Source organism: Sparus aurata, chromosome 21 (genome assembly GCF_900880675.1).
Source record: "Sparus aurata chromosome 21, fSpaAur1.1, whole genome shotgun sequence".
In the NCBI taxonomy this organism is placed as follows: domain Eukaryota; kingdom Metazoa; phylum Chordata; class Actinopteri; order Spariformes; family Sparidae; genus Sparus; species Sparus aurata.
The window spans coordinates 24240054-24268051 of NC_044207.1; the positions used below are offsets into that span (position 1 = coordinate 24240054).

General features: G+C 42.1%; 4 protein-coding genes across 8 annotated transcripts in view; 2 read left to right on the plus strand and 2 right to left on the minus strand.

Annotated features, from left to right (window-relative positions):
* Positions 1-6572, minus strand: part of LOC115571969 (uncharacterized) — a 15388-nt gene extending 8816 nt beyond the window's left edge. The window contains exons 1-4 of one of the 4 annotated variants that reach the window (XM_030401678.1): positions 6524-6572; positions 4627-4891; positions 2571-3775; positions 563-635 (exon numbers count right to left, since the gene is read on the minus strand). In XM_030401678.1, coding sequence (XP_030257538.1) covers positions 563-635; positions 2571-3775; positions 4627-4688 — 1340 coding nt within the window. In that variant the 5' untranslated portion in view covers positions 4689-4891; positions 6524-6572. Of the gene's footprint in view, positions 1-562; positions 636-2570; positions 3776-4308; positions 5498-6523 lie in introns of those variants that run through there. The other 3 variants (XM_030401679.1, XM_030401680.1, XM_030401681.1) reach the window with 3 other exon arrangements.
* On the plus strand, positions 5413-21114 carry rc3h1b (ring finger and CCCH-type domains 1b). Of its 2 annotated transcripts, none has more exons than XM_030401682.1 (20): positions 5413-5590; positions 6947-7363; positions 8496-8616; positions 10034-10273; positions 10363-10538; positions 10681-10881; positions 11021-11153; positions 11699-11817; positions 12174-12286; positions 12414-12653; positions 13301-13506; positions 13631-14037; positions 14158-14316; positions 14460-14615; positions 14834-15074; positions 15182-15272; positions 15423-15519; positions 16186-16407; positions 16736-16839; positions 17248-21114. In XM_030401682.1, exons 2-20 carry the CDS (start codon positions 7133-7135, stop codon positions 17402-17404), a joined length of 3414 nt encoding a protein of 1137 aa, XP_030257542.1. In that variant the 5' UTR covers positions 5413-5590; positions 6947-7132; the 3' UTR covers positions 17405-21114. The 2 variants fall into 2 exon arrangements, with proteins under 2 accessions (XP_030257542.1, XP_030257543.1); XM_030401683.1 differs by having other exon boundaries at positions 5415-5590; positions 14834-15056.
* Positions 20977-25375, minus strand: LOC115571977 (glyoxal reductase-like). Its single transcript, XM_030401693.1, is given in 9 exon segments — positions 20977-21465; positions 21851-21910; positions 22011-22193; positions 22614-22705; positions 22954-23055; positions 23182-23308; positions 23310-23431; positions 23896-23996; positions 24949-25375. Coding segments are annotated over 9 exon segments (900 nt in total). The 5' UTR covers positions 24966-25375; the 3' UTR covers positions 20977-21369.
* On the plus strand, positions 24353-27892 carry extl2 (exostosin-like glycosyltransferase 2). Its single transcript, XM_030401692.1, has 5 exons — positions 24353-24661; positions 25915-26363; positions 26450-26520; positions 26617-26732; positions 26829-27892. The coding sequence occupies exons 1-5, from the start codon at positions 24657-24659 to the stop codon at positions 27226-27228; spliced, it is 1041 nt and encodes a 346-aa protein (XP_030257552.1). The 5' UTR covers positions 24353-24656; the 3' UTR covers positions 27229-27892.
* Positions 27893-27998: the final 106 nt, after the last annotated feature.

Genomic DNA, 27998 nt, shown 5'->3' on the forward strand with positions numbered 1-27998 from the left:
TCTTTTTCTACATTATGTTCTGTTCGGTTGGGCTCTTGTCAGTATTTCATGATCTGCGGATGAGATTCAACAATCAACAGTCTTTCTTCAGAGAGTTACATTTCGTTCCTTTAAAATATGACTGCTTTAAAAATGGACTAAAGTCTGTCTGGAGTCTCAGCTCCAACAATTTATCCCTATTGTTAAATATCCCATTTTGCAAATCCCTTGCAAATGAGAGCTTAATTTCTGAATTGTATTTGAGTAAAATTTCAGCTTCATTAATATTCATCATCTTATACATATGTTCCCTGATGAATATATCCTATTTCATGCCTGCATCACCTCTTGAAAATTAGTCAACCTTGTTGTCAGACTATTTGTTTTGCTTGTGCAGGGTTCTGCAGCTTCTTTGACACTCAAGGTACTTCAAACCGTGAAAATAAAAAAAAAGAATAGACTCTAAATTCCCATGTGCGCAGCAGTAAGACTTGAATTTATGAGAGGTGAGGATATAAATAGAGCATAGGAGTTGTATGTCGCCGCCCCTGTCAGGCGCTTAAAGAAGGATTGCATTGCTCACCTCAGATAGGGTTCAAGTTCCTGAGCGAGAACGGCTGAGTCTGAGCTGTCCGACACCCCGTGAGCACCTGCGACTGGCGTAAAACAGGAAAAGTGCAAATTTCAGTACATCTGATATGGACAAAACTCTTGTGTAAAAGCTTAAAAAAAAAGTGCTCCAGAGGATTCGCACAAACCCGACAAAGACTTCCTGTATTTGTTTCCCTCTATAATTAGCTAATGTAGTGAATAATTCATATTTTTTATTTTTTATTAAAGGCTCAGTTCTTATTCAATGTGCTTAGTTTGGGCCAACAAAGCTGCCAAGAGAGCCATCAGACAGAATTACAAGGACATGTGGGTATTAAAATAATTGGGTCTTCGTATGATCATAAGGATTTTCATAAACCGTTATACCATTAGATTCTGTGACAGTGTAATAGGTTATCCACGCTGATCCTTAATGTCAGTCAAAAACACACAGGTTATGCAACTACTGACAGACAGATAACGGCTGATTTCCCAGAGACGAGAGGGAGAAAATCACTTGATAATAATGGATTATCCCATATGTCTTGCAATACTTTACTCTATTCATATTGACACATGCACAGAGGAGACATATACAGTGTTATACTCTGGGAAAATACTTAATCTGTCACAGCACATGCATAGGAAAACATCCATTAGCACACAGACAGAGATAAAGAAGCAGGGACACTTCCCCCCACTGCTCTGACTGCTAATAATAGCAACACCCGCATGCACATCTGCACATCTGACATCTGTTCAAAACCGGGAATCAGCCAGGTTGCATTTTGAGTTTCTATGTAACATAACAGGGAGACAGAGGAAGCCTTGTTTGAGGAACTTTGAATGGTTGTGGAAGCTGGACAACAGCCAAAACATGAACATTATGAAAAGCTTCATGACAGCGTTCACCACACCAACAGTGGCGCTGCAAATCACAATCAAAAGACTGTGATTGAGCCACTTGTTTAGAAAAAGGATAAACCGAATCCATTGCCTGAAGTTAACAAATGCCTGTTTTTGTTTGATTTTTTAAACTCACACAACAGAATGTAACAGAGCAGAGTCAGATTAACGTCACAGTCGGCATCTTTACAACACTTTGTCCTCCAATGTTACACAATCCTTTCATCAAACTAAAAATAAACCACCTCAAGATGGGGAGGAGGGAACACAAATTGTGTACTGCTCTATAGTGGGAGTGAGGTGGTCGGGGCGGATGGAGGGCGTACAAAGTCCATGACTTTTGAACCAGATTCCAGGATTTGCTTCCAGTCTGTGGCTGCGTTTAGGCAACAAAAGCACTTTGGTCACCTTGTGAGGCAGATGGATTTGCGAGATTAGGCTACTACGTCTTGCCAGGCTTCAAGCTATGCATTTGTGCCGAAACACTCAGTAGTTGAAACGATCAGCATACCATTGAGGAACAACTGGCGGCTAAAGATACAACCAGCGAGAGACACGACAATGGTGGCTCCTCAAGGAGTTGGCTAGCTGCTATAACATCAGTTTATCAGAACAAAAGAGTATGTATCATTGAAAGAAGAGCAAAGAACGGCATTGGAGGCTTTCAACGATGGAAAAAGATTTTTCTCGACTGGCTTCAGGAGGATTTTGATCAACCAGCTTGCTCCTACTGTTGATCGTTTTGGCTGAAGTTAGCCCATGATAGATGACGACAGACAGACGGTCCAACCATTTATGAGGTATTTTTCTGAAAAGGCCATTCCCCTCTCCAAACAGTTCCTAAGGAAGACTTCCCAGATAGATGTTGCGCCTCAGATTCACACTTTGGTTGAGGTTAGGTATAGATAAAGCTTGTGAAATGTTCAGGAAATGCAATCTATAGGACTCACTTTAGTTAAGGTTAGGGAAGGACTGACATTTCGGCTCTCTTTCCTACAAACTTAGTTGTGACTCGATCCCAAGTTGATCTCTCAAACACTTCAGTCAAACTTTTGCCCGTTTATGTCTTCACCCATCACCCTCAAGAGACCTACCTTTACAATCCACTCTGTCTGTTGTATCTTCATGGTAGCGACCACTTTCTTCTCCGCTCTGGTCTCTCTCCTCCCTGCAGTTCTGTTGTCTTTCCCTTAACTTAGCGTAAGCCCGCTGCTTCACCTTCAGTCTCTCGTCGGCAGACAGCGGCCCGGTTTGTGAAGACACGCTCTCCCAACTGTCTGAACTGCACATGCCTTTGCCGTCTGTCTCCTTCTGCTCACACCTTTCCAAGAAGGACTCCACGCTGTCGGAGTATTTGAATAAAGATGATTCATCGCACTCATCCACTGCAGTACCCACGTCGCTCCTGGTGCCAGTTTCGGCTGGCTTAGGCTTCCTCTGAGGCCCTGCCAGCGCTTCTGTTTGAGTATAGTCCTTCAAAGGTACAGTGGGGGGGATGTTGTTGGGGCCGACACCATTAAGGAGCAATGTCTCAGGACGTGCCACCCTCCAGAAGCCTTTGGGTGGTGCCCAATGTCTAGTTGACTTGGAGGATGAACTGGAGGATGTTGTAGCAGCAGAGGTGGTAGCAGGTGATGAGGAGGAGAGCACAGGTAGAGGAGGAGGATGAGGAAAAGGAGGGGATGGGTCATCCTTGCTGCTGCTCGAGTTATCAGACAGAAGACTCTCCAGACTGGTACCCTCCCCGAGCCCACAAGGCTGACCATAGTTTCGTTCTGAACTCTCCCCCTCAGTTTCCTCTACCTCCTGGAACACCTGCTCTCCTTTGGCGTCAGCTGGAGGACTGTGGATCTCCAACCTAACTTGCACCTCCACCTCCTCCTCTTCATCACTGCTGCTCAAGATCCTCGCTGCACCTGAGCGCCAGGAGGAAGACGGCAGAGACAGCTGACCCTTGCCTCTGGGCCGCTGTCTGAGGAAGACTTCGGATGAAATCCCAGCCGGACCGCTCACTAAAACCTCGGCGTCAAACCTTTCTTTCTCTCTGTCTCTCCCTCTTGTCCTCCTCTGTGTGAGTGACTTCACCTTTGTCTGCAGCGCGTGCACCGCCGAGCTCTGAGGAGGAGGAAGTTGGGTGCCCAGAGAGGGTGAGGGGAGAACGGGCTGGACAGGGCCGGTGATGAGTCCCCAGTTGATGGGAAGGCCAGCGGGCACAGGGGGACTGGATTGTGCTTGGTTATTATCAACCACCTTCTCTTCCTCCATTGGCCGGTCATGCACAGGAAAGTCCAGACAGATCCTAAAGATGATAAAAATAAGTTTTTTTATATATGCATGCAGAGAAAAAAACATGTCTCTAAAAACTGTTCTACATTTCTATTACCGGCTTCTTTTTTATCTGATCTGCCGGGTGAGGAGATATGTAATGTGGATTCAGTCACGTTGCCTTATCCACTGATTACTTTGCAGCGCACAGGATAATCCGTCAGAATGAGAATAAGCAACTGCTGCCTGCAACTGAGCCCCAGGCACGAATAAACAATATTATAAACGTTGTGTTAACCAGAACACAGACTGGAAATAAACTTTCACTGTGAATCGGTCATCCATTATCAATAAGAGAGCACAGAAAAATTCATTATTTAGCCTTAAGACATTAAAAAATCTTAAAATTCTGTGATATTATGTAGATAATTTGCACAGCACCTTGCAAAAGAAGGCAATTTGAGAAATTATAATGAACATTTTGAACAAAGTCAGCTTCACAACATCCTCTTGAGCCAGATTTAGTTACATAAACAGGCGAAAAGACACACATTGTGCATAATCTACCTGGATGTTTAGTGAGGATGGTGTCCTTTCAAAGCACAGTTCCAGCGTTGCTCATCGTGAGAAAGTTGCCATCAGTTCAGGCGCAAAACATGCAAGTTCCCATTTATTCGCAGAGCTGCACGAAAACGTGCAGATGTTGCAGCGCGCATCGTCAAGTCTGGTCGCTCGAGCAAGAAAAGAAAAAGCGGAACAACTTCCCACCTCCCCCCCTTTTTTAAAAAAATGTTCCCCGAAATAACAACAACAAGAAAAAACAACGAGGAAGCCCGATGACGTCTCTCAGTGCGGCTCCAGATTCCCTTTGCGCTGCGCTCTCACCCGCTGGTCCACACAGTTCTCCGTCCAGGCAGCGTCAGGCGATCCAGCGGCCTCTCAATCATGATTGGTCCGGTAATCCCTTCAGAAATCAGTGGGATTAGACAAAAATGGAATACAAAAAAAAGGGGGGGAAAAAAAGAAAAAATGCCTGCTTTAATTTAGTCCTTGCCTCGAGAACCCGTTACCGAGTGGAGCTCTCTGTTGCGTAAGTGCAGAGCGCACACACCAACTCCCTCCTCCTCCTCCTCCTAATGCACACAGGAGCCTAATAAGCCAATGAAAACGAGACAAAAATGAAACTAAAATGTATTTAATGGGCTCCCTGCTGAAAGAGGCATCCCCACAGTCTCGGGTCACGCCTGAGATCACCCGATGATCCAAAGGATATGGATGATGGTGTTTGGGAGAATATAGGGCAAATCTTGCCTCGTGAAAACAACTGTCGTCTTATTTGTCAATACAGCTGATCCCTCCCTCTGTGTCAACTCATCCCAGCTCACTCTCCCTTTCTCTCTCTCTCTCTCTCTCACTCTCTCTCTCTCAGTCTGTTTTCATAGACGTATGTGCGCAGACAAACACACACGCATGCACATGCACGCACACACTCACACATGTGCGATCGCGCACAGCAGCCTAATTGGGACACTGCTCTGCTTGCCAGTTGTCACAATCCCCCAGATGTGATCAAGACTCTGGCAGATGCTGCTCAGTTTTGTGTTTGTGGCTGTGCATGCGGCTCATTGTCAGCAGAGGGCGCCATTCGCAATCACTCACACACACACACACACATACGCACACGCACGCGCATCTCGCCCAGCTAGCTGTAACCGGCTAGCGAGACTGTTTTCGAGTTGACACCCTCCCCAAACCTCGGCAGCAGCTAAGCTGCACAGTCGACATGGCAAGAAAATATCGCAACAATTTCCTAAAGAAAGATGAAAATCTTCCAAGTCTTTTGGAATGAGTGAGTAGCATCGACAACAATGTTCTGTTTGTGCCGACGGAAACTACGAGTGGAAGTTGCATTATTTTGTTTTAAGTCACGTTTAATGACGCATAGCTATGGTTAGCTAGTTGTTGCTAGCACGGACGGTAGCTAGCTCGCTCGCTAGCAAGCTAACTGCTACTAGAGGGAGGAGTACGGTTTGTTCGCTAGGCTGCTAGCCTTCTGTGCTCAGTCCGACGACAAGAGTTAGCTTCGTCTCGGAAAACGTGTCCAAAACACAATTCTACGATGAGCCTGGAAATTTGGACGCAAGTAAAATTGGCGTCAGTTCGTCTGGTGAAAAGAAACATATGTTCAAGGCAGTTGGGTTGCTGGGTAGTTTCGGATGCTAGCGTTACATAATCTCGCCGTTGAGAGTCAAATGGCTCCACTTTCCAGTGTCACTGTGCTTCTTCTGTAGCTATCGTTTCTTAAACCAATACATGAGATGGTAACGAATGTTCTCGCCAGTGTAGTGAGCTAGTTATCACGGCCACTTTAAGAATTATAGCTGTTCCATTACCAACCAGTGGATAGTTTTTGATAATTAAGCAACAGTTTTTTTCCCCTTTTTTTAAATCAGACGACGTTTGCTCGCTAGCTAACCTAGCAAACTAGCCACCCATAGCTTAGCTTGCTGAAAGTACGCTAACGTTACCTACAGTTATCGAGTTAGCTAACGTATCGCCGTATTCCCGATACAACATTAAAAATGCGCGTAGAATAAAATAAAATCTATATGATCACCGTCGTGATAACAGTTATTTGATGCCAGTAATATATATTTAATGTTAGACGCATAATTTTGCCCAACTGTGATATCAAACGTTAGCTTCACGATAAGTTAGATAGCGCAGAGGGACTTGGTTGTTAGCCTCTTCAGGACCCTTTGTCCATAGTCATAGTGGTTACCAGCTCTTGTAAGTAGGCCACACAGCAGTTGTTTTGATCCCTCTCCGTCGCTTGTTTCTTCTTTATATTACTAATATTTGCCGTGTCACGTCTGATTTAATATTTAGTTTGTTCCGTGTTGCGGTTAAACATTGCATGCCGGCGTATAGTCGCGGCTAAATAGGCTTCAGATAATAGATTTGTGATTTTTAACGTAGTGAATATTAGTTGTCCTACGGAAATCGTACTTTGCAATTCCTCTGCCTTAAATGCCCATCTCAGCTGCAGATGCACTCTCACACAACACAGTCATGTTTATATATTTACTTAAATTCTGTTGCAATGTAAGATAATGAGCATCTAAAACTGCATTGTGTCCTAAAATTTGCTGAATGCTCACTCATTATTAATTCTCTTTTTCTTTCCTTCTCTCTTTTCTTCCAGTATTCATCACGCGATGTAATCCAAAATCCACAATGTGTGAGAACATTTAAGAACGATTGAGTTCGGAAGAAAACATTTTGATTCCAGTGGAATCTTCCATATATAAATATATATATTATTTGATTTCTTTTCTCTGTGTTAAAACTTACACACATTTACACACACGTGTCCCATCAACATATAACCATGCCAGTCCAAGCACCACAATGGACCGAGTTCCTGCTGTGCCCGATCTGCACACAGACATTTGAGGAGACTGTCCGCAGGCCCATCAGCTTGGGCTGTGGACACACGGTCTGCAAGATGTGCCTGAACAAGTTGCACCGTAAGGCCTGTCCGTTTGACCAGACAGCCATCAGCACAGACATCGAGCAGCTACCTGTCAACACGGCCCTGTTGCAGCTGGTGGGAGGCCAGGTAAGACTCGTGTCTTTCTGTATTTGTATACTTTCATTAGATAACTACATGTATGCAAAGTCCTTCTTGTCGCTAGGTCATGGGGAAGGTTAACAGCTCATGGGTGTGTTTTGAATAGTTGAATAGAACATTTTAATATACCATTCATGTGTTGACAGTGTTGTGCTCTCTGTAATTACTGTTTATGGACTTTATTTGAGTGTTTGGCACGGCCTGTTGCATGATGTGCATAGCTAGGAGATTCCCTCTATGAGTCATGCTTCAGTCATTGGGCAATAACTTTAATTCTGTTGGTTTTCTGAGCGCTGGAACGATCAGTACAGCTGTATTTCTCTGAGGTGGTGTTTGACCAACAGGGTGAGGCACAGCTAATGGCGTGTTGGGTTTGTTGGCCAAGTTTCCAGCCATGCAGTGTATGATAATGGATAACGTTAGTGCATTGATGATGAGCCGGTTGAGTGTCTGATATAGTCATGGCTGTGATATCTTGCCTCATCGCTGAGTGCATTGAAAATCTCTGTCAGATTAGCAGGGCCAAAGTGAAGATGGTTAACATATTGAGTTCATTTTAATGAATGTTGATTTTTTTTTTTTTTTTTTTTTAGCACAGTCTGAGTATGAAAATAGAAACACAGGGGCTCCAAACCAACTTTTCATACCAGTTACATTGGTGCATCCAGCAATACAATTTAATGTAGTTACTCATTGCATTATGTAAATAATCGTAAACAGGAATAAAGGTAAATTCAAATAATGGCACACTCAATAAGAAATTACAGTGACCTCAATGGTTTAGAAAAATCACTACATTTCTGGGGCACTAGAGCAACCAGTGAAAATGTTAAGTCCCACTTGACAGGTTTATGCACCTTGAAGCCCTGATAATTAGAAAAATGCTTCTCTCAGGTGTCTTTGCTGTATGTTAAATTGTGATCAATAGCATTGTGAGCTGAAATGTGTTAAGTTCAGTGTTGACCTACAAAAAATATGGCATGAGCCTTCAGTACAATGTAATAGTTGTCCATTGTTGTGAAATGTGTTTTTTGTGTGTGTGTCAGTCCTACTTCATTGTTCCAGCTATTGCGATATGATATTTTTTCTCATTATTTCGACCCTCTGTGTTCTCTTGCAGGTTCCGAAGGCTCAGCCAGTTGCCTTGATTACCAGTCCAGAGGACTCGCAGCATTATGAGGAGGCCAGGCAGTGTGTGGAGGAGCTGGCCCTCTACCTCAAACCTCTCAGCAACACCAGAGGTACAACACACACAAACACATGCTTGTTACTTTTGTAGCTTGTTACGCCTTTATTACCATCTGTTGACACTCTTGCTGCCTTTAAATGAAACTCTGAAGGTTGTTTTTAAAACGGGAAGTCTATTCTTGGCGGTTCCTTGTAGTTTAAGGTGTGAGAATACGGCTGCAAGTTGAATAGTTATAGTCGTAGCCTTGTTCCCTTTCAAAAAGTGCTGCATGAGTTAGTGCTTTCTGCGTGTCAGTGTCATACAAGGAACAAGAAAGGGATAGAAAACAAAAGTTATAAATGCAGTAGTCAGTAATTTCCATAAGGAAACCCTTTAAAAAAAAAAAATTAGCTTGACAAGTAATGAACCTGGGGTTCAGTCAGAATTTCCACTCATGAAGTTGTGAATATGATATCACAAGGTCATAAGAAGACTATACACTGTGAAACACAAACACTTATGAGTAAGAGATGGCAGATCTGTCAGATAATTTACATTTTTGACTATACCATCTGTTGAAAATATCAAAACTAGTACGTATAATACTATACTATGCAGTAATTCATGTAATGCGTAGGATGAAAAAAGATATTAGATATTTGATAAGGCTTTGAATAGTTGTTGTTGTTGTTGTTTGAGTTGGACTGTGGCAGATCAAATGTCATTAAAAATAGAAAAGCAGAACTACTATATAAAACATGGACACATGTTACAGACACATCTCATCACTAGTTCTCATAAATGGCTGTTTTGTAACATAATGTTTTGATGGAACTACTTCTCCCACTTAACCACATTTTCCTTTCAAAACAATAAAACCCATGACAACTTCTAGAGAAACTCAAATGATAGTTTCAAAAAGAGAGGGTTAAAATGAGCTCTTGCTAAATTGTTCACCTGAAATTAAATGATAACAGGACATTGAAATAAAATGTTTTAGACTAACCTTAGTGTCTATTGGCAGAACTGAATTAAAACATCATTAATTGTAAATTTGCAAACGGCGCAGGTGAAAATTAAAAAGATAAAGCACAATGTGCCTGTGTGGCAATATGAAAAATGTTTGATGGTAGTGCTGTCCTTGATTTCTCTTTGTTTGTGTGCAGATTTTAAGCAATTTCCTTGATCTGTCACTGACCATGTTAAATGAATATAGTTGATTGGGGAAAATATTGGTGGTTGTTTATGATACGATGATATGATATGAAACATAGCCCGACACATTTTAGTATCAACAAAAAGGCTTATATCTTTCAAATGACTTTTATCTTTTGACAAATCTTTTTGAAATATGGGCGTTATCTATGTAGTCAGACGTGAGCTGTTTTTTTCAATTTACTTCCCTGTTGATAAAAAAACGTATCAAAGAAACTGGCAACTGAGTGTATATCCCATTGGTTTACCAGTTGTCATCTCTAATCTCTCACCAGGTGTGGGTCTGAGCAGCACAGCCCAGAGCATGCTAAGTCGGCCCATGCAGAGGAAACTGGTAACGCTGGTCCACTGCCAGCTGGTGGAGGAGGAGGGCCGTGTTAGAGCCATGAGAGCTGCCCGCTCTCTAGGCGAGCGAACTGTCACCGAGCTCATCTTGCAGCACCAGAATCCACAGCAGCTCTCCTCCAATCTGTGGGCTGCTGTCCGTGCACGAGGATGTCAGTTTCTCGGGCCGGGTATGTAGTTTTCCTTACCTTACCAGCAGAATGAGACAAGACCTTTCTATCAACTGTCACTGATGGTTTTTATGTCTGTCCTCTCCCAGCCATGCAGGAGGAAGCTCTAAAGTTGGTCCTTCTAGCTCTAGAGGATGGTTCTGCTCTATCCAGGAAGGTGTTGGTTCTCTTTGTAGTCCAGAGGCTTGAGCCTCGCTTCCCACAGGCCTCTAAAACTAGTATAGGCCATGTGGTGCAACTCCTCTACAGGGCCTCCTGCTTCAAGGTATGTCACTGGCTGATTTTTTTTTTAAGTTTGTCAGTTATTAAGAAGTTTTGAAACTCATTAAAAGCACTCTGCAGAAGAAGGCAGAGGACAAAACTAACAAAAAAAAATACACTCTTTCCCTCTTTCTGCGTCTACATAGGTTACCAAACGCGATGAGGACTCATCCCTGATGCAGCTTAAAGAGGAGTTCCGAACCTACGAGGCTCTGCGGCGCGAGCATGACTCTCAGATAGTTCAGATTGCCATGGAGGGTGGGCTGCGCATCGCACCTGACCAGTGGTCCTCTCTGTTATATGGAGATCAATCTCACAAGTCACACATGCAGTCTATCATAGATAAGGTGTGTATGAGATGTAACTGTATTTTGTCTGTGTTTGTTTTCACATCATGGTATATTTCATAGATGATTTGTGTGTTCTGCGATACGTTGGAGTTTGTTATCTCCTTATATAAAAGCATGTTCTTTTCTTCTGGCACAGCTGCAGACCCCAGCGTCTTTCGCTCAGAGTGTTCAGGAGCTGACGATTGCGCTGCAGAGGACCGGAGACCCAGCCAACCTCAACAGGCTGCGGCCTCACCTGGAGCTGCTGGCAAACATTGATCCAAGTCCTGGTGAGAAACAACTTCAGGAATCTTTATTTTGTATTGACATAAGGATGCAGTGTCACAAGCTGGAATCCACACAATGACCTTTGCATCTTTTGCTTCTTTCTCTAACATCTTTCCTATTATTCTAGTATATCTTGTCTAAATGAATTGGCCAGAGTCTAGCTGTCCCATACATTACATTACAGTGTAACTGACCCTAAAATATATGAGTTTAATTTGCAGGGCCAAGTGTCCTCCAACGGTCTGCCTGTAAATGTAGTTTTTAAGTGTGACTCTTTAAAAAAATGGGGCATCCACATGTTTTCGAATACAGAAGTTAGCCGCGATTCCCGGATGTTGAGGAGTTCCATCGTGTTTAGACCATCGCATGAATTCAAATGCCAAATTTTCGCAAATTTGACTGTCATTCAGTTTGAAGGCCAACCAGCTGAGGAGCTTTTGAGACAGGCACTTAATACTATTTATAGAATCACTGTTTTGAATCATTTTTGATTTAAATACTTAGGTAAAATTCTGTTTTTCTCATATCTACATGTGTTTCTCCCCAGATGCTCCCCCTCCTACATGGGAGCAGCTGGAGAAAGGGCTGGTTGCAGTGAAAACAGTGGTGCATGGCCTGGTGGACTTCATTCAGAACCACAGCAAGAAAGGAGCTGACCCTCAACAGGTCAGTTTATGCAATGGACCACAGAAAAAACGGGGCCAAGCCCTTTGCGTTGTTAAGTTAATCCGTCCCCTGACTGAAGGTCATAGTCTGACCACTACCATAATTAATACATCAATGATAAGACTTGTAGAGATGCACTTTGAAGCTGTGCAGGTTTGTGGTGAAATAGATTTTAGGAGTATCACCCAGTACTGCTCTGTCATGTTTAATATCAGCACGCCAGTGTGTTTAGCTTTGTTTGTTATTGTGCTAGGCAACACACTTGGATAGGGTTTAACCGTAATGACACAAGGGTTAGTTAAAGGGTATACAAGGGTATATGTTTTCTGTTTTAGTAATACTTGTCTCTCTTTTAGCCTCCTCAACACAGCAAGTACAAGACATATATGTGTCGTGACATGAAGCAGAAGGGAGGCTGTCCTCGCGGAGCCAGCTGCACCTTTGCTCACTCTCAGGAAGAACTGGAGAAGTGAGTCCTGACAAATGCCACCATGTAGCATTCTCTTCTTTTAACAAAAATTGATATTGATGTAAAACAAAACCATTTTCACACCACCTAGCATCTCTTAAACATGCTGTGTTTCATGTTTCGTCAGGTATCGTAAGATGAATAAGCGCCTGGCAGCTCGTCTCCCCGGCTCAGGAGGGCTCATGCCAGATGACGGCCTTCCTCTCGATGTAGCAGTGACCAGGAAGCCTTCGCCCCTCACCAATGGCGCACCTTCTTTGCCCCAGCTGATTGCCCGTGGCACCGACGCAGTCCCATATGAGCTGTTGCGTAAACCCATGAAGATGGACGGAGGGAGTCCCAGTGCCCCAGGATCACCACCTGATCCGTGAGTATAGCAGTCTTTGTGCATTTAAGTCTGTGACAGCCAAATAACAGAATTTTCTTTCTATTTCAGCTGTTTCTTTTTTCTAGGTTTTGGTTCAGGTTCCTGAAATTTAGACCTATAAACAAGTTATCTACAATCTTTTATGGTTGCATTCCCGTACATGGAGTAAAAATCAAATACTTGAAATGAAATGAGTGATATTCATAAAAAAAAATAATTTTGTACTGAAAGAATAACCGATCTTTAGTTTTAGAAATGTCTTGTTTTGCCCAAATCCAAAATGTATTAGATTTACTGTCATAGAGGAGTCAAGAAACCAGAAAGTATTTACATGTAAGAAGCTGGATTTAAAGAATTATTACCTTTTGAGATGACGATTCATTTCATAGTTGACAACTAATGAAATATTTTTGGTGCTCTACTTTTGGTAATGTTTTAGCGTTACATTTTGTCTGTAGCTGTCAACAACTCTAGCAGATGCAACCACTAAACAGTAAAACGTTTGGGTAAGGTTGTGTCTACCGAGGATAGGGCAAATGTCATTGTCGGTTCTGTAGAATCATATTTGAATAATGGATTTATGGGACAAACTGTTTGCAGGTTAGCCATGACTCATGATTCATGATAGCTGACATTTGTCCCTGTAGCATGGACCAGATGCCCAAACCCGGTATGCCACCTCATGCCATGGCCCACCCAAGGATGCCAGCGGACCACCTCTCCGGAGTAAAGCACATGCCGGTGGTAGCCAGAGGTTCACCAGTGTACCCCCAGCCACAGCTCTCTGAGATGTGCTATGACGCTCGCCCACCACCATCTGCTTCTCAGTATGAACCCCCACAATACTCCACAGGTATGGGTTGAGGAAATTGTGCTTCTGTGCTTATGACTGGTGTAAAGTTGCCATCTTTTTACTTTGTGCATAAAGATAATTTAGGAAAGTGATGTTAATATAAGTTTGGCGTTATTTTTCTCAGGGTATCCCTACCAGCAGCCACAGTATGTTCCTCGGGATTACATGCGTAATCCTCCTCCACCCAGTGATTCAGGGCCTCCTTACCAGGACCCCTACCCGGGCTATGGCCCTCCAGAGCGCCCATACCAGGCCCCTCACGCTGGTCCACCCTTCTCTTACCCACATCCTCCACACCATGACCGGGGTCGCCATGGGACCTACTCTGGCCCACCACCCCCTCCACAGGCTTACCAATCTCAGAGGGATGGCCTGGTCAGAATGAGCCCTGCCCCTCTGGATGTCCCCCCACCATCAGCAGCACAGGCCAATTCACTTTACCACCAGGAGCCCAGTGCACGGGATAGATACCCTCCAGATGGCTACTATCCACAAGGTGCCCAGCCTCCACCCATGAGGACCTATGTCAGGGTGAGTCATTTCAGAGGTTTTCCTTTAAATGTATGTATAACAATTCTAGTTACGAACCACTAAAAAAAATGCAAGTTCAGCACTAATATTTTAGTGTGTGTGTGTGTGTGTGTGTTTTAGGGACCATCATATGGTGGGTCGCAGCCCAGCCTTGACTACCTGCACCGTCGTCGCCAGGAGCTTTTATCACAGCTGGAGGAAAGGAAGGTCATCTCCCCTCCACCATTTGCTGCCTCCCCCACTCTTTCCCATTCCTTCCCCAGCGACTATCCTCCAGAGGTTAGCACTATGTGAATTTCATACATCTCTGCAACTGGCTTCCAGAATCAGGAACTGCAACGCACATTGTGGTGTAATCGTTAAAAAGAGGTACTGGAAGTAATAGTAACATCACTTTCTCTGTGTATATTCTGTGTTTGCAGTACGGGGAGGAGAGCTCCAAAACCATGATGAAATGCAGAGAGCCTGACTACGCAGGGCAATACTCCCCCTGGTCTTGTGAAACCATTGGCTCCTACATTGGCACAAAGGACGCCAAACCCAAAGATGTTATGGTTCCTGGCACCATGGAGATGATGGTGAGTTCAGATGGATAAAATCTGTTAGTAACACTGTCAGTATTTTTTCCAAAGGGAAGGGAAAATGATGCAACTACATGTTTTGTTTTGTTTTCTTTATTCCTCGGACAAAAACTGTTATTTCACAGTTGAGAAGCAGGTGGAAACAAGAACATTTATGCATGTAGCCTCAGCCTCTCTAAACGCTTCTTTTATGTCCCTGTTTCTCCCGCTGTCAGAATGTGGAAGCTAAGGATCTGAGAGAACCATCGCTGGAGGCCCCTAGGAGGGGTACAGAAGTCAAGGATGATGACCCGATTATCCCGTTTGGCCCCCAGCCCACTGTATCACGCTTCGGTGCCATTTCCCGCACCTCAAAGACTGGCTACCAGACCACCTGCCCTGTGCAGGCTATGGCCTCCACTCCCCAGAACCCAAACTCTAAACACATGGCTATGCCAGGTATGAGATCACAACAAGGTATTAAAGACTAATTAACACTGTTAAATGTCAGAGATTATTTGTTTAATTGTTACAGTTTGTAATCATAAACATTTCTGACATCCATTTGACCATCTGTCCTACAGAATACACATACGGAGGTCATGTAGGATGGGGTGGAGCTTCATACCCCTCCCACCAGGCTGCCTCTGCCTCTCAGGGACACTTAAGTGAGCGGTAAGTCTTGCATTTTTTTTCCTATTTGATGATAATCAAGCTTTTAGGAAGATATCAGAAATACATGTATACAAGTGAAAATGTGTGTCCTGAGTTGATTTTAAAGCCGTTTTCTATTTTTTAACTTCTCACTGTATTTCACCCTCACAGCCTACCTATGGCAGCTCCAGACAGAGAACAGTTAAAGATTGAGCTGCAGCAGGTCAACCAGCAGATCAACCAACAGACCCAGATGCGAAGCATTGAGGTATGTTTGATGCATATACATGCTTCTTAGGGGGTCCCATTTCCCGAGTTGGGAAGTCTTAACTTAATTCGTTATGATCTAATCCGGTAGTCGTAATGTTGAATCAAAATGGATGCTACAGTGAAGATGGCAACTAATCATATTCCAAATTACATGTGAGCATAAGAGATTGAGGCGCAATACATGGATTAAAAAAAAAGTTTCTTACCATCAACCAAACATTTGGTCTGTCATGTTCTGCGTATAAAACTTAAAAGCCAAGTACCAACATTTCCGACTTGTTGTCCCAACTTGAGAGGGTGTTCACATGAATTTTCTCTGTCAGGAACTCATTTTTCTGGTTGTTCCTAAACCACATGATATTAATGTCTAACAAGAGGACCTTCAAAGTTCTAGAAAGTACATAAATTGATGAAATATTGCTACTTAATACATTCTACTTTTATAAACATTCTACATTTTCTTTTTTATTATTTAGAAATCAAGTGGCTCCATACCTAATGTTTTTTATATCCTTGCTCTCATTTCTCATGATAATTATATCAGAGTTTAACAGTCATCCTGTCTAGTCACTTTCAAAATACAGTAATCACTGTGCCACACTCCTTCAGATATTTGCCAGAAATGCACACTCATCCTTCTTCACTTCCTGTCTCACTGTTCCAGGCTGCCAGTAACTCTCTGCTGCTGCAGAGGGAGGCCAGCTCGTTGGCAGGACAGCCTGTGCAGTCCAGTCAGAGCCAGGCGGCAGCAGTAGCCCAGCAGCAGCAGCAGGCCAAATGGCCAGCAGGGGGAGCAAACACAGTAGCTGTATCCAGTGAACAGCTAAGCCTGGAGCTCCACCAGGTGGAGAGAGAGATTGGCAAGAGGACCCGAGAGATGGCTTTGGTAAGGGTGATGGGGAGCTAATATATGCTTCGATAAAGTTGGGATAAGGTGGAATTATTGATTTAAAGAGAAAGTCCGTTGATACAGGGGATATTTCTACATCCCACTGCGTCCTCAACAAAATGGATGTTCAATGTGTGTATTATAACACAATCTCTTGACATCATGGAAGCCTCTTATTGAACTGTTGGAGTTGTAGTAATCTAGGTCTTGGCTCTGATAAGCTCCTTTTAATAGAATATTTTTTTTAATGATTTTAATAGAAACAAAATATGTAGCTGGGTGTCTCTCCAGCAAACTAAGCCTGCTCTGTCCATCCCCAAACCAGGAAAACCAAGTAGCCCATGATGTTCAGCAGTACAAGATGAAACCTGCAGAGAACGGACAACCAGAGCACAAGACACAGCTGGAAGAAATCTCGCTGGCTCTTGGGTGATTATACACACATTTTACTATATGTGCATAGAGCTGCAACAACCTACTGTTCTGATCTGTAGAGTTCTGTAGAGTCATGTGTTTTCTGATTTCTGCCTCTTAAATAAGAGGATTTGCTGCGTTTCTTCATCATATGATAGATGATGGAGAATCTTTGGATTTTTAACTGTTGGATGGTTAAAGAAGCAATTTCAGTATTGTCACTATGATCTATGAATTTAGCTTTTTTCCACATTTCTTTTTTTTTTTTTTTTTACTATTTTATAGAATGAATCCTGACATAAATTTACACATTAAGTGATAATGAAAAATGTCATAAGTTGCAGCCCTAGTGAGTATGAGTTATCCTGATCTTTTTCCAGTCTTCCCTCTTCTCACTTGTGTTTTTCTCTTTCCTGAATCCAGCGAGGTGTCAAACGGCTCCAGCAGTCTGCAAGAAAGTGCAGTGGGCGGGTCCATGCTGTCACTGACCAATAAGACGTCTGCGTTGAACATGTGCTCTGACCCTGGTGCCACTGGTTCAGAGATGCAGAAGAATGGCGTCGTCCATTCCTGCTCTTAGGCAGTACACACACACACACACACACACACACAAATACATGCACACACACAAGATGCTCAATTGAAAAGCATGCACAGGCACACACATACACACACACACACACCCATTCTATTTAGAAGATGAGCAGTATCTGCCGTGATATGAATTTTCTTTCTTTTTGTTCTGTGAATGAGCTTTTTTTAATGACTTTCCTTGCCTGGAAACCAGGGCATATGATAACATTTCTTGTGTGTGTTTAATTTTTTTTTTCCATTCTTTTTTTTGTACTGGGATTATAGATTAACAAGGCTCACAATAGATATATTAGGAAGAGAAAATGGTGGTGACGTTGACAGTGGTATTATAATTACATTCAGCACGGATAGGCCTATTCCATCTTTCATTAACACACAAACATTGTTAAGTATTTGCCCGATCCTCCTCATAACAGATTGTTTTTGGCATACATATAGATGGAACGGTTAGATACAAAGGAGCAGGTCAATAAGCACTATCGCAACACATCGCATGCACTCTGAGGAATCTCTCTTGTTACAATCTGACGATCTATGAAGACGATGTAGGAAGTGTGTCGCTTGGTACTCACCCCCAGAATCGTAAAAAAAAAAAAAAAAAAAAAAAAAGTGGTTGCCCAGATCTAGATGGTCTGAGAAGGGAAAAGCATTAACAGTATTCCACCAGTATTCATCTGAAACAGAAACGCAAGGTGTTTTTTAGAAATCACTTTAGCGCCACATGCACGTCCTCACCTGCCACGAGAAGTATGATTTTATTAGTGCATTTTATGAACACATCATATATCTGTTTCATACTTGAAAAGCAGTATATTATATTTAATTGAAGCATTCTGTTTTAAGGATTGCAACAAGTCTTTTTGATAATGACCTTTCCACATGTTTTCTATAAGGGAATCTACCGTGCTTCTCTCGGTCGTGGCGTGACCTGATGTGGTTCGGTCGGCTTTCGCCTGTGCTCCGCAGGGCTGCATTCAGTCCAAGCAGATTAGGTTATGAAATCCTTTCGCAGCGTGCTAAAAAAAACGGCTGAGTTTTCTGGTTATATGCAAATGATCAGGCTGAGAGAGTAGCTCTTTCGGCCTCAGGAGTCAGGTGAATGAGTGTAAACCTGTCTGTCAGGGCAAATAAGGATTTCCCTCCTCAGAGCTTCTCATCTGGCCACACAAAAGGCCTCCCCATTGGGATTATCTTGTCATTTGTTCTCCTAACTTCTATGAAGTTGCCTTCCCTTGTGTTTTTTTTTTTTCATTTAATTTCTTTCATGCTTTTGTGTTGTTACGATTTGGGGGGTGTGGCCTACCCAGTGAAGGCTTTATAGAGTTGCGCGCGTGTCCTCCTCTCTGTCATGAAATGGTTGAATTCCAAGCAAAACCCAGACTTATCTTTTGTACTCGTAGAAAGGAAACTGTTGTAGCGTTTTTAGCTTCACAGTACTTTTGAAATCATGTTTACAGCTGAGGATATTAGCGTTGGTTACTGAGGGGGGAAACACATCAGACAGTCAAATACAGCTATCCACACAAAAAGCAGATGTGATTATATTTAAACATCTTAATAGTGAGTTGTACAACATTCTGTTCTCACTTTCACATTTTCTTTCTCACACCTCAATGTCATCATCACCACCATTGCCACTATTATTGCTCTTTCTCCATCATGTCAGTTGTTTACTGCTGATGCTCGACATGGAGCTCTTTGCCTTTTGTAAACAACTAGCATGATGGGCTACAGTTTTACAGCTCTGCTGAGAGCGAGTGAGTCCTTGTGTTTGAACGGTTGAAGGATAGAGGAGACGCTCCGGGGCAAGTCGCTTAACGCTGAGCCTTTGTTCAGGTCAGACGAGGGGTTCTGTGAAACTGACAGTTTGACAAATCCCTGATAACTGATGAGTCAAATAAATAAAGACACAAATGTTTTGTGGATTATTTGATAGGCATCTCTTCCAGTTAGTCAGCACCATGAATAGTGGATGTTTGGGTTTTTCTTTTTTTCCTTCAAAATTTCCTACCACACTTCAAGCCTCTGGCTGCTCCTCGCTACATTTATTGTTTAGGTACACAGCTCACTTATACATATGAGTATGTATACATACATTAATATACTAAAGCACTATTAATGTGCCACCTCTTATTTTACTCGCTCAGCATTTATATTAAATGATCTCTACTAGAATCAGCATTTTTTTTTTGTTTGTTTTGTTTGATTTGTTCTCTGTCCACTGGTTGCCAACACAGACTTTATCCTTTCCCAGACGAAGGACTTCTGTGCGCATTGATGTGTGTTCACTTAATCTTTTGTGTTCAAACAAAGATGTTCTTTATAGACTATGCTTCCGAAGAAGACAAAAATTCTGTAACTTTGGAAAATTTATGGAGACGTTTTGTGTGTGCTAGATTGTATTGTAGAAAATGTACCCTATTTTTTTTTTCCCTCAAAGTGTGCTGTACTGGGTGATAGTGTTGAGGTATTAGAAAAGTGTTTGGGGTTTTTTCCCCACCCCTGCCCTACAAGAGGATATTCAGGAAGTCTCTGATGAAAGGTTGGCCTTAAATCCTCTTGCAATGCTCCTTTACCTTGTCTGCTTTAGGCGCATGAGATGATCTCAAAAATAGTAATTTACACTGAATTGGCATGACTTAGAGTCATACAGACGGACTCTAGTAGATTTTCCCCCTATTTTGAAAATTTCGTATGAAACTTAAAAAATGCAAATCTCTTACGATTTGACGCAAAATGTGTATTTTTTATTACTTTTAAAGAAAAGGTTGACCTAGCTTTTTTTTTTTTCCTTTCTCTTGTTTTGTTTCTGCAATAGTTGAGTGAATTTACTGACCTACAAGTCTTACAGTCTTTAAAGCATCATCTGACCTGATGTGTAGTCAACAGCTATAAGAGTATCTGAGTGACATTCACACAATAATTTTTGTTCTGCAGTTATAATTCCATGAATTGGCGACATTTGATGGTGTTAATTCAGTACGTTGTTTTTTCACTTCTCTAAGTGCGAGTCAACCAAAACTATCACAATGCTGATTCTGCCTGCTGGGTCCCGTGCAGGTCTGAATGAGCCTAAAACGCCTTTAGCTTAGCAGAACTGACATATGACAATGATGAATGGGGTGGTTTACTTTCTAGTAAATAGCAAAGATGTTCATTTCAATCTCCTGTGTGTTTTTGTTTCTGAGTGGAACTGCTGCCTCAACGCCTCATTTACATAATTAACCCCTCCACTCCCACCCTTGACCACTGAACTCTGTTACTGCTGTTTGAGGCTCACATTTTATTCCCTGACTTTCTGGGGAAATTCGCAAATGGCTATTTTATATGATTACTCCCTTGTAAAATATCTCTTAAATTAAGGTACAGGTTTGATTTCAGCAAGAAAAAAGAAGTTTTTATATGTATATTATACTCCATTAAGGAATGTCTAGAATTATCTTCCTCCAATGTGGATGTAGCCATTATTACGCCATTTTATGACTTTGTAAGAGAATTCACTGTGTGAAAATTGGTTTGCATTTTTGTATAATACAATCTGCTTTTTTTTTTCGTTTGATACGAGAGGGAGGTCAAACTGGAAGTTTGAAGAGAGAAAAAAATGAACCTGTGAAATTGAGAAAACAAAGTGTAACTTATGTACAACAGTGATTCTAAGCTGAGGGGGAAAGATTAAATGATATTGCTAACTCAGAATTGTTGTGTCATTGTTTTCTATTTTAATCAGAGTTTAAGAGCAACTTCAGCTGCAGTTGTGTAATTACCAGAATATGTCTGAGAAATACTCCCGTCCTGTCTCTGTCAGTACAAGCTCAAGTCCTCAGTGTGATAGCTTTATTTCAGCAGAGGCAAATATTTTGTATTAAGACATTTATTTTTTAAAAAAGTAGTCATTTCTATAAAGTAAGGCACTTAAAAACTATTTAACACTCTGGGTTATCTGGCATAGTGTTACTCCACGTCTGTTGGATCCCATGTCACATGTCTTTCATCATGTAAACTCCCCAAAGTGGCCATGTCCAACTCCTCCAGCTGGAACCCAAACACCTACGTACAGGTAGAGGAGGAGGGAGAGGGTGAAATGAAGAAACACATTTAATTCAGTCCATTCCTCGAAGGACCAATATGTAAGGAATGCAGTTTGAAATATTGAGTTAAACTTATACAAACCTAAAAATATCAACAGAATGTGAAGAAATGGGAGTCTTGATATCAAATCATATATCTGATGTTGGCATGCTCATCCTTTTGAATAATGCCAATCCAAGCCACCAGCTACATGTCTAGCAACAACAGTTAGCAGTGATTTCTTACATATTGCACCTTTAATATTAATATAAATCTATCATAGAACATTTCGCATCATAATGACTTTTTTGAACACTCTAATGCATTATCAATAACCAGACTGTCCATAGCAGTTCCAACTCACTTGACAGTTTTCTTTTATCCTCTTCTCTTTGACGGATTTCGGTATCGTGACAACTCCATTCTGAGGAAAAGAAGGAGAACCATAGTATTAACTATATCAATTGAGACATATGTATCAGGCTCAACTCAACTTGGGGCAAAATCTGATCAATTTTAACAACCTGAATACTCCAGCGGATGCAGATCTGAGCCGGTGTGCGTCTGTACTTTTCTGCTATCTGGAGAACAGTCGGGTCACTTAAGACCTGACCCTTGGCCAGAGGACTGTACCCTTCAAACACGATTCCCTCCTGCTGACAGTACTCCTTCAGCTTGTTGGGCTGCTGGAAAGGATGGTACTCCACCTGATGAGGACATTTTTAAGATGCATCACAGGCAAGTTACTGTATGTATGCGGCTTAACACTTACTTGTATATCTAAAAAGATTCAGTTACTGTATGAAAATGATTGAGGAGGGGAATCATCTCACAGTACCGCAAATCTCACTAACCCTATCACTTTTCTGAAGCTCATTAACCTGCCTACAGTCCCTAACTTTTTTACTAGCAGATTATTGGGCAAGTTAGTACTCAAACAGCAGACTAATACATGTTTATGAATTTAATTACTTGGAAAATACTGCCATTAGTGTGGATATCGGGACCCTTGTGAAGGAGATGTCTCACCCTCACCACCACAACCACAACAACAGTCTTATTTATTTTATCTGAAACAAAAATATCATACCCCAAATCTGCCCTGAAAAAACAACTAAAAGCCCTACCTGGTTCACATGTGGCACAACACTGCAGTCCTCCTTTAACTGTTCCAGGTGATGGACCAGAAAGTTGCTCACTCCAATAGCATGGCACACCCCTTCAGTGACAGAGACACTTAAACTGTATGAAATATCCCACCCTCACTTTTTGCATATGTGCCAATGGTTTTCTCCATAATGAGGCCAATGTTTTTAGCACTTTAGGACTTTTATATTATCAAATATTCATAATAGACATATTTTGTATACTTATATTTGATGCTGTCATGACCCGGATTGCTACCAAACAAAGTTTTGCTGTATTTCAGAATGCCATGGCAATCAAGTATCTATCTATGTTCTGTACCTTCTTCGTAAAGTTCCTCCAAAGCTCTCCAGGTCTCAGCTCTCACCTCCCTGTTGGAGCAGCCGGGTCGCATTGACCCCGGCCAGTGCATCAGGAACAGATCTGAATAAGGGGGCAAGTGATGTTTTGATGAAAGACTACAAAAGAGGAGGGGAATACTGCCAGCGATGCACAGAAGAAGCATTATTAGTCAGAGCAAAACAACAACCAAGAAAATTAGTTTCATACCAAAATATTTAACCCCCATCTGTGAGCAGGAGTCGATGCAGGACTTCTTTGCAGCCTCATACCCGTAGTCCCCTGGCCAGAGTTTGTCAGTGACCCATAGATCCCTTCGAGGTATTCCACTTTCTCTTGAGAGCTTGACCCAGTTTCTCCTCACAGCCATAGCGCTTTGCTGTGTCAATGTGGCGCACGCCACACTCAGTAAGAGCATACACAATGGCATCATGAGAGTATCCGCCAAAATGTGATGTGCCTGTTAAAGAGGCAAATCATAGGATGTCTGAATTCAAAGGTCTCTTGTCGCTGCTGTTCTTTTTTTTTGTATATTCAGAAACAGTATTGCCAAGGCCCTTTACAAACATAAATCTACAGTATATTCATTGTTGAGAGAGAAAAAACTGTACATATGTGTAAAACACATTCACATTCATGTTACTTATTTTGAAAAACATAAATCTTTTGATAAAAAATAAACAGAAAGAGAAATTCAGAATTCACTTTTTAAGTCTGAATGTTACATCTGGTGTTACACTGATTATTCAATTATACAGTCATTTTTTCATTCATCCATTCATTAGCAATTTCATTTGATGAAAACGAAAAACAAAGGGATACAACATAATGGTAATCATAGGTAGAGCACCATACAATATGTTGAGTTTTATATTTGTTTAATTGTCAGGATACACGTGCAGGATTTACCTAAATAAAACGTACCTAATCCAAATATTGGAATCTGCAGACCATTGGAAAGTGGGACTGTGGGACAATGCAGCACTGACGTGTCAGACATGTTCACCTGAGCAGTGCTGAGCAACCTGTGATGGAAATTAAGAGTCATTGTTAGTTTTTTGCTGACTTCTTGATATGCTAATGTTAACGAACATCTGGGTCATAGCCTGCTATTACACAACTCCAATCAAGAAGACTACCTGCATCCTTCCAAAGCACCCATTGTTCATACTAACACCAACGACACGTACCTGAGCCTTGCTGTCACAGTGTGGACTTTCATGTTAAAACTGTTTGTGACGTAATTTGTGTGTTTTAGAGTTTGTATTTTTTTTTTTTTGACACATTAGTGTCTCTGTGGCGGGAGGAGATATGTCTCCAAGAGGAAAACCAAATGACGCGACAGGCAGGCCTCTGGGTAATCCGTTGGTTCAGCCCACAAAGATGGCGTCTATTTTCTAAGAGTAAAAAATTCAAAGTGAGTGGATGTTGATGTACGACACCGTTACGTATAAAAACGCAAACGCGAAGACTCGAGTGAATCTCATTGTATGTGCATATTTTCAAATACCTGAAGGCTTTGAACAGAACCGTAAACTACTTTTTTTTAAGCTATGGCCGCCACTCGTTCTACGTTTCGGCTAATGTTAGCTTGTAAGCTCTTCGCTTTTAGGCTCTTTGGTTGCAGTCAGTTAACATGGCGACCATGTAAAGCGGACGGGTTGCCTGTCTGAAGTGCAAACAAAATGAGGTGAGTGTTGAGTTATGGAATAAAACCATCACTTCTGCTGCTCTAAATAAAGACAAATAGCACCTTCATGCGGCGGTAAAGTTCACGTATTTCGTCACGTAGGAAGTAATAAAGGAGTTGAGCATAAAAAGTCTTGGTTTCATACAGCAAGAAAGTTTTGCTTGTCGGCTAATATTTAACGTTACTGGGATTTGTTCACAAAACGTGGCTAATGAGCTAGCTAGTGATTCTGGACATTCGAGTCAAACTATTTTAGGAATTACTTTGTTGATAAAAAATAAACCTACTGGTTTCTGTCGTCCATCTCCAGATGTTTACCTTCTGTAACCAGCAAGTCTTTTAACGTTGCTGGTTAAACTGTGAATGTGCACCAAGAAGATCTTCCCTACAGAACCAGTGTGTTCAGAAAGCTTCACCTGAACATGAATGACTGCAGTAAAAGAATCCCTACAAAAATATTATATGATAGATATAGATATTGTCGATTAATATACCCAGCTGCTCTCTCTTAATCAGTTTCACCCAGTGTCGGCAGTAGAGGACGGTTAGCTGCCGCTGGATTCTGATTTAGGGACCATCAGTAAATTACCCTGTTGTTTGTTTGATCAAAGACAAAGTTTCTTCATGCTGACCTGATGATTAGTGAAAAATAATGATTTAAAAAACATAAACTAAACTGATTCCATGTAGCACACATATTTTGATTGCTAGTGAGTTGTGAATTTATTTTTGCAAAAATAAGACAACGGCTTTTTTTTTCAATAGCTTCCCTGTCATGTGACCCAGTGACTCCAAACCAATGCCGAATTGTATCACTACACAGGCCACATAGGACACACCTCCTTTTATTGGATTTTACTGCTTCTTCTATTTTATATGAATGTTTATTATGAAAATTCAGCTTTTGTTTTTAATAGCTCCCATGTCATGTGACCTGGTCCTGCATGTTAGCTGGCTCACAGAGCTGACAAACGATCCTCTTACACAGCTGCAGTTGTCGATATGGCCAGATTTATTGTGACTTTTCATCTTGTCTATTGCCTTTTCTGTGCTGAGTTGACGTCTTTACTGTCCAAAATCGAAGACAATATCTTGTCTCAAAGCAAGATATCAATATGATATTGATTTATTGCCCTTTTCAACTAGCCTCAGGGGAGTCTATTGTAAAAGCTCATGTTCTGGGATGTCTCAGCTGGGAGCGACAAAATCTGGAGTACATTGTAATAGGATGTCTTGCACCTTTTGTGACACAGGCTCCCCCGTTGCTGCATGGGGCTCAGACGAACCTATTTGGTTTGGCCAATTCTGCTGCTTCTCCTGGTGGGTGCAGCCCTGACAGCTCTGCTGCCCCCCGCCGAGGACCAAGGAGGTCGTGGTGTCCTGGGAGTGCTTCGCCGGTCCACGTCACAACAGGACAATCCCGCACAGGGCCGCCACAGCGACAGCACAGAGGAGGAGCAGAGATTTACCATCATCATCCAAACTTACAATCGCACAGACGTTTTGCTCAAACTCCTGAACCACTACCAGGCAGTGCCTCATGTTCAGCGGATTATCATTGTCTGGAACAACGTGGGGGAGCAGACACCCCTGAAGTTATGGAACTCTTTGGGGCCTCATCCCGTCCCTGTGGTCTTCAAGGAGCAGACCACTAATCGAATGCGCAACAGACTACAACCGTTCCCTGAGATTGATACTGATGGTCAGTTTGTCTACAACTTTCATATTGTATGTGTCTGTGTCAACTTTATTTAGTGTCTTTTTACTTATTTTTGCTTTGATCCTTAGCTGTGCTGATGCTGGATGACGACACCCTCGTCAGCGCTCCTGACCTCAGTTTTGCTTTCTCAGTCTGGAAGGTAGTACGTTCAACGAAAATACAGATGAAAGTGGTAACTTTAACACTTAACTGCAACATACACAGTGATACTGACCGGAGTTGTTTGGTTTCACAGCAATTTCCAGACCAGATTGTTGGGTTTGTCCCAAGGAAACATGTTTCAACACCAGGAGGAGTCTACAGTTATGGCAGCTTTGAACTGCAGGACCCAGAAACATCTGGAGGGGACAAGTAAGTCGTGCCTCTCTTTTAAAGCTCCACATATACTGCATCTCTTTGGCCACTTGTTTGATTTGGTATTCTTATATCCTGGTCCACTTGCTGCAGATACTCCATGGTGTTGATTGGTGCTGCCTTCTTCCACCGCCGCTACCTGCAGCTCTTCCAGGACCAACCTCAAGAAGTGCATGCGCTGGTGGACGAAACACAGAATTGTGACGACATTGCCACGAACTTTGCTGTCGCCCTGTATTTGAGGAAACACTCCACAGGCAGCATTAAGAAACCGTCTGGGGTCTTTGTCAAACCCGTGGACCTTCGCAACCTGGAAAAGGATGCCAGCAGTGGGTATCAGGGTATGTGGCACCGTCCAGAACACCTCCTTCAGAGATCCTACTGTCTGAACAGGCTGACACAGATCTATGGCTTCATGCCACTCTGCTTCTCCAACCTGATGGTCTCCCAGTTTGGCTTCCCCAGCTATGCCAACCACAAGACTCGAGGCTGACGACCCGCCACACTGCTGACTGTTTTGGATCGAAAGGAGTAGCAATCTGGTAAGTGTGTTTGTGAGAATTGTCGGTCTGTCATGGACTTTCATCCTTTGGACAAGGAGACAGCAAAGACCCTTGAAGGATTTTCAACAAATGGTCCAGAATCAATTGTCCATATTTATTAACGTTATCTGCATATTGTTGCCAAAGATGCCTTTGCCTCAGCATGTACAACCCTGTGAATTGTAGTGCAGTTACTTTATAGCCAGCAGGTGTCAGGTTTGGATCTACTTTGACAGTTTGCCTCGTCTGTAAACATGAAACACTGATGCTGTCTCACTGTCTTTTTTACTATATTTAGTATTGTTTATGGAATGTGTCAATTGGTGAGCTTGGTGTACAGTCCCCACACATTTTAAATAAATGTTAGCTGCTATAAATATTCTTCAGTAATTTGGGCCAAAAAATACCCACCAATGTGTGAATCAGGGAATAAAACAGAATCAATATTGAAGTATTCTGTCCATTTTCTGTCTGATCTTTACCTTTACATAAAGTAATATCCATGCGTGGACAATCTTTTTTTTATTTTTATTTTTATATGTTTAATAAATGTCGGGTTTGTAGGACTGTATCATGTGATTCAGTTAAATAAAGCAAACACAGTTTGTGGATGAATTCACTGTATTATCAGTTGATAAAGAAGTGAAAGTTAAAAGTTTACCAGAAATTTTAAATTCTGTCATTTTCTACTCAACGCCACGATGATTGAAAACGTTTTCCA

Bases quoted from the DNA above. Each gene is read 5' to 3' on its own strand.
- extl2 (XM_030401692.1), top strand. The intron at 26,364-26,449 runs GTCAGTTTGTCT...TTTGATCCTTAG, and splicing joins CCCTGAGATTGATACTGATG to CTGTGCTGATGCTGGATGAC. The intron at 26,521-26,616 runs GTAGTACGTTCA...TTGGTTTCACAG, and splicing joins TTGCTTTCTCAGTCTGGAAG to CAATTTCCAGACCAGATTGT.
- rc3h1b (XM_030401682.1), top strand. From the start codon at position 7,133: ATGCCAGTCCAAGCACCACAATGGACCGAGTTCCTGCTGTGCCCGATC. The intron at 7,364-8,495 runs GTAAGACTCGTG...GTTCTCTTGCAG, and splicing joins TGCAGCTGGTGGGAGGCCAG to GTTCCGAAGGCTCAGCCAGT. The intron at 10,539-10,680 runs GTATGTCACTGG...GCGTCTACATAG, and splicing joins ACAGGGCCTCCTGCTTCAAG to GTTACCAAACGCGATGAGGA.